This window comes from Manacus vitellinus, unplaced genomic scaffold (assembly GCF_001715985.3).
Source record: "Manacus vitellinus isolate BGI_N305 unplaced genomic scaffold, ASM171598v3 scaffold_15_pilon, whole genome shotgun sequence".
Taxonomy (NCBI): Eukaryota; Metazoa; Chordata; class Aves; order Passeriformes; family Pipridae; genus Manacus; species Manacus vitellinus.
In genome coordinates this window covers 16,595,047-16,604,860 of record NW_021939122.1, presented here as the reverse complement: position 1 = coordinate 16,604,860, position 9,814 = coordinate 16,595,047, and the positions used below count along the sequence as shown (strand labels likewise).

At 50.3% G+C, this 9,814-nt stretch overlaps 1 protein-coding gene across 1 annotated transcript; it reads right to left on the bottom strand.

Annotated features, from left to right (window-relative positions):
• Positions 1–8,179: 8,179 nt before the first annotated feature.
• On the bottom strand, positions 8,180–9,465 carry ADRB1 (adrenoceptor beta 1). Its single transcript, XM_018068929.2, is given in 3 exon segments — positions 8,180–9,406; positions 9,408–9,449; positions 9,451–9,465. Coding segments are annotated over 3 exon segments (1,284 nt in total).
• Between the last annotated feature and the right edge of the window lie 349 nt (positions 9,466–9,814).

The following is a 9,814-nucleotide window of genomic DNA, read 5'->3' as shown; positions in this document are numbered from 1 at the left end:
TGTTTCCTATGACCCTCATGAATTTGTTTGTTACCCATGTTCGTGCAACCTGTGTGGGTCAGCTGAAACAAACCTTGTCTGAAAGGGCTGGTTTTCAGCCAGAGGAACCCATTGCCCACATGGTTGCAAAGGCAGCAGAGCCAGGGTGGGCAGCAGGACATGCAGTGGGAGTTGAGGGGAGGAGGATGCAAGCACCAGCCCTGGCTTGGACGGGCTGATGCTGAAAACCACAGACGTGCACCTACCCTGCTGACAGATAGCTGGTAACCACCTGGCAGTGAAACAGGAACAAAATCTCTCCTGTGGATGCTCTCAAGGTGGTTTAGAGCAGGGCTGCAACACCTGTTGTTACCGGCAATTACTGCAAGAGCAGCTGCCTTGTGCTCTGTATTAGGTAAAAGCTCCAAAAAGCCCAAGTATTTGACACAAGCTGTTTATGCTCCTGTGTCAGATCCAGTCTGGATGCACTGATAGCGTGGCTGTCCTAGTCTACTGATGGGAACCTCCCAGGGTACCAGCGATGCTTAAGTCGGGGGGTGTGTCAGCAACAGGTCCCATCGCCCCCCGCCTTCCCCTTGCCTCCGCCTCCCTAGCAGAGAGAGGGCAGCTCCTGCCAGGGGAGCATCCCACACTGCCCTGCTGTCCTAAGTGAGCTAATGGAGATTTTATTTGACGGCTCCCAAGTGAGTATTTAGGGGAAGAACAGATAAACAAAACACTTCTTGCTCAAGTCTTCAAGCAGGCAAACTGTGAAACAATGGGAGCTCTGTGGGACTCCCAGTTCACCTGCTCCAGTCCAACAGGAAGCACTCCTCCCTCCACAGCACAATGGTGGGGCTGGCACTCACCTTTGTGCCTCAGGATACCTCTGGGGTCCCCTCTGACACTTGGGCGGGTGAGAGGGGTACACATTATGCACCCGAATGGGAGCAGAGGGAGGTGACTGGGGGCACCGTGAGCTGTCCCTGGGGTGGCACTTGTCCATCAGCATGGCTTGCACAGGATGTGCAGTGGCATCTGTAACCCCTACTGGACCAGTCAGCACAGGGTTCTTCATCTGCACATGGAAACTTTAACTCTGAACAGTGTTCTCCCTTCCCCACTAGGAAATCCTGCCAGGGGCTTGTCTCAACTACTACTTCTTAACAAGAGGTCTTTAAATTTTGGACACAAAACACTGTTTAAATTTTACCACCTGGCAAATCTTTTGTCATGAGCTATTGTGTTGTCCCTGCAATTGTTCCTACAGTGGCAGGGAACTCTGCAGTCCCCCTCTGAGGGAGGGCAGCTGACAGCCTTTGAGGGGGCTGCAGCACTCGTCTGGCCCTGCAAAATGACTTGTTGGTAGCTGTAACCCAGCAGCTTCTGAGATTTTGAGCTCTTTAGTGTCTCTGTTTGCCTCTTTGGTGCATACACTTAGATCTGCCTTTCAAAGCATTGTGCCAATGAGCTTAAGACCAATTATCAAAATGATTTTGGTAGGAAGAAGCTAAATATCATGGCTTTGAGAGAGACATGGGGCCAGGCTTGCAAAGGTACATCACTGCTTAGAGACACACAACAGTGGCTAATGGCTAAAGCACTGACCTAGTAGAAAATCCTCATCTAATCTCATTAAGGACAACAGGATTCAGTGCATTACACAGGATCAGAAGGGAAAGGCACACCATTACATCTGAGATGCTCTGCTAATCATGGCAATGGCAAAAGTCTGGGTAAGCATCTGTTTTCTCCTTTAGGTTGTGAACCTGGAGGTCAAGACTGATTTTCTATTTGTCTAGGAATTTTGCACTCTGTTGCAGCTGGTATTAATAAATTTGAGCATCAATCCTGGAAGGAATGGGTATGCCCAAACCCAGACACTGATCAGCATGGTGCTATTCATGTCTGGATGCAGACTGCTGCCAGGGCACGACCAAAAAACTTGTGCTGTTGGGTGCTAAGGCTGAGCATGCAAACATTGCCGTGAAAAAACCTGGAAGCTGAATGGGGTAGGGAAGAAAAAAAAGACAGTTTGTGAAGCAAATGTGCCTGCCAAGCTGCCAGTTTTGGTGAACCAGGAAGCTGATCAGCAGTTCACACAACAAACCTGAACACTCTTCCATTTCCAGCACGATGGGCCCGATTCTGTCGCTGGTGTTTGCAGGACAGAGCAATGACTCAGGGCAGTGGCACAGTCAGCAGCAGCTTGCACCAGCATGCCCGGCACAGTGGGCACACCCTGCAGCACCCACGCGTCCCCCCCGCAGCACTGCCACCCCTGGAGGCCATGGGGCACCTCCTGCTTGGAACCACCCGAGAGGATGCTACTCGGAGGGAAGGGGGAGATGCTGAGGGGGTTGTTTGTGTCCTGGGAGCCATGGTTGACCAGGACACAAACAGGGAGTTGTGTGGCTTTACATAGCTGACAAGTTGCTCAGGTGTGCTTTAGTCTGCTGCTGTTACCCAAAAAGAGTAAGAAAAACTTTGAGGAATGTTTTTCGGGCATGTTTCAGCTGGTGGCATGGTCCTGAATGGAGGGTGTCTTACATCTCACGCTTCTTAACCTGCGTTTCCACAATGCCTCTGCCTGGTGCTTCCCTATCTAGTAAAAGGCAACACCTGTAGCATGGTCAAAGATGTCCCAGTTTTTCTTTTTGCAATGACAATCCTGGGTTTGCTTACCAGCATCACCTTTTTTATCCTTTTCCCATCTTGCTCACTTTTTTCCAGCAGAGTTTGACAGCCTGAAGCTACTGATTTGCAGGGATAAATCACCTGCTGTTACCATGGGTCTGCTCCTCATGGATGGTCAGGCACACAAACATCTCAAAGAAAAAGCATATTGATTTCTTCTGCGAGATGATGATCACAAATATTGTTGATCTTACATTATATGTGATTGTTTATATAAAGAGAAAGAATCTTTACTTCCTCCTGGGACGTTTGGGAATTTGGCAGGCTTTGAAAGCGAGTCAGTGGTGCATAGGGTAATGCTCCTTCAGGGGGAGTGTGCTTACTGCTATTCAGGAGATCACATCAGTGCTTTTGACACGATCAAACAGAAAGTTCCAGTTAAACAATGAGTTTTTAGGATGAAAAGTGAAACGTTAAGAAGGTGTGTACAACTCCATGAATTTGCTTCATTTGGTTCGTTGATGTGGTGGTAACAGAACTATTTTTAGGTATAATCCTTCAAACAGAACATGACTTCTCCTTTCTGATTAGTACAAAGCTGGCTGCTAGTCAAAGGATAATTATTTCCCAACACATCACCTAACACACACTAGCAAACAAAACACTCATTATTTGAGCTATCCAATATTAACTGTTGTTTAGCAGTTAACATTTTCTCGGCAGCTTTAAACAGGACTAATTGCTCCAGCTTCATTAGCAGAGGTCATTTACTGTTGGTAACAATACTTTTCTGGAGATAGTCCCTGGATGAGATTAGATTATCAGGTCAAATTCTGCTCCCGGTGGCAATGATGCCTGACCGCATTTGGCCTCACGAAAGTCTGCTCTTTCAGTTCATAGCTTCCCAATTTCCAGCCCTGCAGCTGATATATTACATAAAGGAAGTAAATGCACTCCACCAGACGGGAAATTACAATAAATTAGGAAAGTGTGCGGCACAAGAAAGGTTGGCAAAATAGCCATTTAAAAGTTATTAATAAAACCGCAACCTCAGATAGGGTTTAGAGAAAAAAAAATAAACCTGATAAAGAAGTTGTCCTTATAGTTGAAAACACGTCAGCAAAGAGGGAAAGTAGTGTTTGGAGAAGAACCAGTGTGGCCTGCATCACAAACACCCAGCTGATGCTATCAAATGCTGCATCTGCTACAGGCATGGTTCAGATCATAAGCCACTTTTTTTGCACAGTTTCATGCTGATTGGAGCTACAGCCAGTGGATGCTGAGGGTTGCAGTCTTCAAGTGCAGCAAATTTGCAGGAGGGTTTCTGTGCAGCTCTCACAAGTGGGGAGTCCTTCTGCAGGGCCTTCAATAGCCTGCTGCACGTCTGAAACAGCCTCAACTTTCCTGAGCACACGGAAAACTGAATCCAGGCTTTCAATCCAATATATTCCCATTTAAACATGTGGAGTGAAGCAGCCTTCTTTTCAGAAGTGCTGAGCAAACACTGCTTAGAGTGAGGCCGGCGCCTTTGAGAATCAGTCATCTTCCATATGGAAGTCTCAGGCATCCTTGCCAAATAATTTTGGTCCTGGCAGCTGCAGGACATTTTCTCTGAGTGGATTTCTGGTTTACCTGTGTCTCCCTTCCCTGCAGGCCTGTGGCTCTTTGCTGTTACTTTCCTGCCCATGTACGTGTGCAGCCGCATGCCTGCCACCTATACTTTCTGACTTGCAGCTCCAATTGCTAATCCATGTCTGGTTTTCGTCAGAAAAAAATATTCATCGTGAGCATTTGACTCATTGCCTCCGGAGTATTTCAGCTGCCCCACAACACTTTTCAGAGTATCCTTCTTCTCTGCAGAGAACAGCCTGTTCTGAGCATGATCCACAGCAAACTGCTCGCCAGCAGCCTCCGGTTCCTCGCACACGTGTGTGCCACATGTCCTGCTCTGTCTGCACCGTTACTGTGCCACTGCTTGTCTCACGCCGTGCAAGATGGACTGGCATCCACCATCTGGGCTGCCAGGTGGATTACCTTAGCTGTCCATGAAGGCACTCAATGTGTCAGCCTCCAGACTCTTCCAGCAGGTCCTCAGCTGGCAGAAATTTAACAGCAGACAAGTCCTGATCGCCTTGCTGACAAAGCTGGCCCTTCTGTGGCCAATGGACTAAATTCATCCTACCTCAATGCCATTTCACTTGTCCAGGGGAAGCATCACCCAACACAGTTATTTGGCTGGAGAAGCCGAGCAAGTTCTGGCCATAAATTTCTCACCTAAGTCAGACCCTTTTGAGGTAAAATTTTCACCACTTTTTGAAGTCCAAGAACATAAGCATTTAGGCGGTTAAAATTAAGTATGTGAACTGATTTATGAGATGAAGAGCCAAGTCCATTAGATTGCCCTGCTCCATGCAGTAGGCACTGTGCTTCCCCAGGATCTGCCACCTTGCCGAGGATGAGGGCTTGGCAGCCACTGCAGCTCCCAGCTGGGCACTGGGGCCGGATCCTGTCCTGCTCTACCCAGCAGGAAGGGACCTGGTCCTGCCCTGGCTTGCTGCGATCCCCAAGGCACACAGGGAGAGCAGTGCTGCCTCCCCATCCTGTCCCAACCCCAACATGCACAGCCAACATCTCCCTGTAATCACTGGCATGAGACATCGCCATCCGGTGCGCCCTTCTGATCCTGTTGTATTTGCTGTAATCACAGATAAAAACAGATTTAAAAAAAACCCCAAAACATCTGGTGGCAAAGCCCACTTCCCTTAGCTCCTGATCTGATGTCAACCCAGCATTTCAAGAACCCCATTTCACTATTGTCAAGGGAGACACCATTAACTGTAACTCACATCAAACCCCAGTAACATCAATGGAAAAGAATTATTTACTTTCCTGGTCCCTTTATTTTGTCTTTTCATAAAACGCATAACTTTTTTTTTCTCCGTGGAAATACAACATTAGAAATTGCAAAGGACAAATTCCTTAACTTTGAAAACAAAAAGAATGAACAAATGGTTTCCAAAACAAACCATTAGCCACCACCCTAAAGAACTCGCTTTGGGAAGTGCTCTTCCTGGGAGCTGATTTTTAATTAAACTACGCTTCTGAGTTTTATAAAGCTAAAAATGGCTTCACTTTTATTCTACACTAGGTTTCTGTTGCTCTATCTGTCATGTATTCATTTCAGTAATGAAAAACTTTATGAAACCACAAGGATACAGCGTATTTTCATAAAGCAATAAAGGAAGACACTCTTTTGAACTAGGGACACAAATCTGCAGCACTTCTGTTCACTGTACCTCCTAACTTGGATCATTCAGTTATCATGATCTGACCCCCAAGGAGTATGTGACTGTCGGCAGTGCGCTGCATATGACCTTTAGCTTTATCATCTACCAACCAGGTACTTTTATTTCACTCAGTGACACAGAAGAGGTTTCTTCAGTGTTTAAGTTTGTCCCAGAGTCCAATCCTGCTCCAATTATGCTTTTTCCATTCCCTCAAAGGGCAGCTCCTTTATTACAATAGGAAGGAACCAAAGCCTGGACTCCTCTGACCAGCTCCCTGGCTGCCATCTCCCCTTACAGGGCATGAGCCCCCCCCCCGGTACTCATTGGGCAGGGGTCTCCCCCAACTTCCTCACTCAGCACCAGGACCCATCCCACTGGACACACATCACCCACATCACTTGGGCAGGATCAGGCATGAGGTGGACCTACTTGTGGGGTGGCATGTAATGCATATGGAGATTTCTTTCTACTCAAGACCATTTCTAGCTTTCAAATTAAACATCCTCTGTAATCTTAACTATTCTGGTCTCTTGACTCTCGGCCTCATACTCCTAACAAAAAAAAACCCCAAAAACCCAAACAACAACAACAACAAAAAAGAAACCCCAAAAAACCCCCAACAAAGAATATATTCCAGAAAGGAATAGTTCGAGAAAATGAGTGTATTCATTATCAGAGTGGAAACACCTTGTCTTTTAGCCACTAATTTTAAGGGAAGTCACTGGACCTCAGTGCAACAGGAACACAACCTTACTGCGTTTCAAACAGGTTTTTTACAACACTGTGTCAGGAAAAGCCATTAGATAGAGTTGTATTGGTAATCTGAGCCATCTTTGGAGAAAAACAAATGCTGTTCTTCCCATTATAAGTAGGTATTGTTTCAAAACCTATAGAGACACACTTGCTTGTGCTGCAATGGTATTTATTGCACATAGACCAATTACTTACACAGTAGTAAATTGCACCAGAGTATAAATATGTTATAAAACACACACAGAGAGGAAAATGGAAATGACACACATGTGCTAAAACAACAGCAGATTCACGTGGGCATTTGGAAATAAAAATAATAAAGTCTCTTAAGATATTTTAATTTATAATATGATATATTTACAGTACCTTCAAAAAATAATATTAAAAAAGTCACTCTCTCAATAAAACTATAACAGATCAGACAAAACCAGAAATCAGGTTCAGGGTCAGTGTTACTCAAACCTCCGTTTCCTTTTCAATTTGCGTGTGTGTGTGCAAGTAACATCTTCAAATAACTTTACAACTCTTAACACTGTGCAAGAAGAGGCTTTGCCGACATTTTTAAAAAAATGTGCAGTAAATTTTTGTTGCCGGGATTCTCCCCCCCCTCCCCCGTTCATCTGTTATTACAATGAACAAGCTGCAGAAGGCTCCTCGCCCTCGCCCCCCCCCCCCGGCCCCCTTTTTTCATAAAATCCTATTAGCGGTATGTAAATATGCTGTTTAATATAAACATGGTCCGTTCATTCCCCTGTACAATATGCACAGTTTGAGGTAGAAGTTTCTCAGCCTGACTGCTATTGTCTGGCCGAAGGAGATAAGCGCAGTAACTCACTGCTTGCTGATGCAGAGGGAACAAGCACAAGAGTGTGGGTTGGGTTGTTTTACCCCCTTTGAAAATATACCAGTGCTCCTCATTACTCATTACTTTTTCCCTGTCGCTACTCTGCGGAAGGGGAGAGCACGGCTACTCTGAGCTTAAAACTCATCTTGGCAGCAGATCTCCGTCTCGCCAGCCGTACTCTGTGTCCGGAGCACCTGCAGCACCGACCCTGCGCCTCCCAAAACCCCAGTGCTCTGGGTGAGGGGATGAACCCCGGGGCGAGGCGGGGGTGGCCGGGACCCCAAATGCAGCCGAATTCAGCCGTCAAAGGCTCGGGTTCAGCCTCCAGCACGGTCCCGGGACAGGCACCCGAGTACAGGCGCTGCTGCCGCAGCCCCCGTCGACAGCGCGTTTCCTAAAGACAAGGCGGCTGTCCCTGGGACGGGCTGTTTATTTCCTTTGTTCTCCGGTCAGTGGGTTTCCTGTTTGCTGTAGTTTCGGATGAGGTATGTCGTACACCACTTCACCTGCTTTTATTCCTTAGTAAACACCCGCACTCCCCCTGCGAAGGCAAGGGATCGTTTTGCTTGGCAATAGCATTACCATCACCATCAGGCATCTGCCGGGGATTACTCCTGCGTGTTTCCCTGCCTGCCATTCCCCCCCTGTCCCGGGTCTGACGCGGCCCCCCACGGCCCCCCTATACCTTGGACTCCGAATCGGAGGTTTTGCTATGTCTCTCCTCCAGGCTGGACTCGCTGCCGCCCCGTGTGCCCCCGTTGTAGTCGGACCAGGTCCCTGCCAGGCTGCGCTCGGGGGAGCCCACGGTGCTGATCAAGCCCCCGGGCAGCCGGGCCAGCTCCCCGCCGCCGCCGTGCAGCCACCGGTCGGCTTTCCGGCGGCAGCAGAGCAGCCTCTTGAAGGCCTTACGAAAGTCGGGGCTGCGGCAGTAGATGATGGGGTTGAACGCGGAGTTGGCGTAGCCCAGCCAGTTGAAGAAAACGAAGAGCCAGTCCGGCACCAGGTCCCTGTTGAAGACGTTGACGATGTTCACCAGGAAAAACGGGAGCCAGCAGAGGGTGAACACCCCCATGATGATGCCCAAAGTCTTGAGGGCTTTCTGCTCCTTCATGGCCATGATGCGGGAGCTCTTTCGCTTGCTGGCTCGGCCGTTGCCGAGGATGGGCTGGTGGTGAGGGTGAGCGGGCAGGGGCGTCTGCGGCTGGTCCTGGCTGCCGTAGAACCGGCCCTCGCACCTATCGATCTTCCTCATCTGCTCCTTGGCCTCTCTGTACACCCGGAGGTACACAAAGATCATGATGAGAAGGGGGATGTAGAAAGAAATGATGGACGAGGCGATGGCGTAAGCCCTGTTGGTGACGAAGTCGCAGCAGCCCGGGTCCTGGTAGCACTCCAGCGCCTGGGGGTCCTCGTCCCGCCACCAGTGCATCATGATGGGCAAGAAGGAGACCAAGGCAGAGATGGCCCAGACGGTGCAGATGATGCCCTTGGCCCGACCCTTGGTCATGAGGCTCTGGTAGCGGAAAGGTGAGGTGATGGCTAGGTAGCGGTCGATGGCGATGACGCACAAGGTCTCGATGCTGGCCGTCACACACAGCACGTCCAGGGAGGTCCAGCACTCGCAGAGGAAGGACCCCCAGAGCCAGGTGCCCCGCACCACCAGCGTGGCCCCGAAGGGCACCACCAGCAGCCCCATCACCAGGTCGGCGCAGGCCAGCGAGGTGATGAACAGGTTGGTGAGCGTCTGAAGCCGCTGCGTCCTCCCGATGGCCGCGATCACCAGCACGTTCCCGGCCACGATGAGCAGCACCACCAGGGCCATCAGCAGGCTCATGCCCACAGCCCACTGCTGCGACAGCAGCTCGGCGGCGGGCAGCTGTCTGCTCCCGGGCGCACCAGCCGTCACCACCGCCCACGGAGCGGTTCTGGGGGCCGCAGTCCGGCGGAAGCCCACCCATCGCCCATGGCTGTGCGGGCGCTCCTGGCCGCCGCTCCGCACCGCGCGCGGCAGAAGGCGGTCGCCGCCGCCGCCACGCCCCGGGCGGCCGCATGGCCCCGCTCCGCGCCGCCGGACCGACCGCCCCGCACCGCCCCGGCACCAGCCCCGCACCAATCGGCACCCAGGGGGTGGAGACGGACCGCCCCGCCCACGCACCGGCGGTATGCCTGCCCGTATCCCTGCCCGTATCCCTGCCGGCATCCTGCCGGTATTCTCGTCCGTATCCCTCCTGGACCCCCGTCTTTGCTCTGGCTACGCTCCTAAAAGGAGGTTGTAGCGAGGTGGGTATCGGTCTCTTCTCCCGGGCAACCAGCA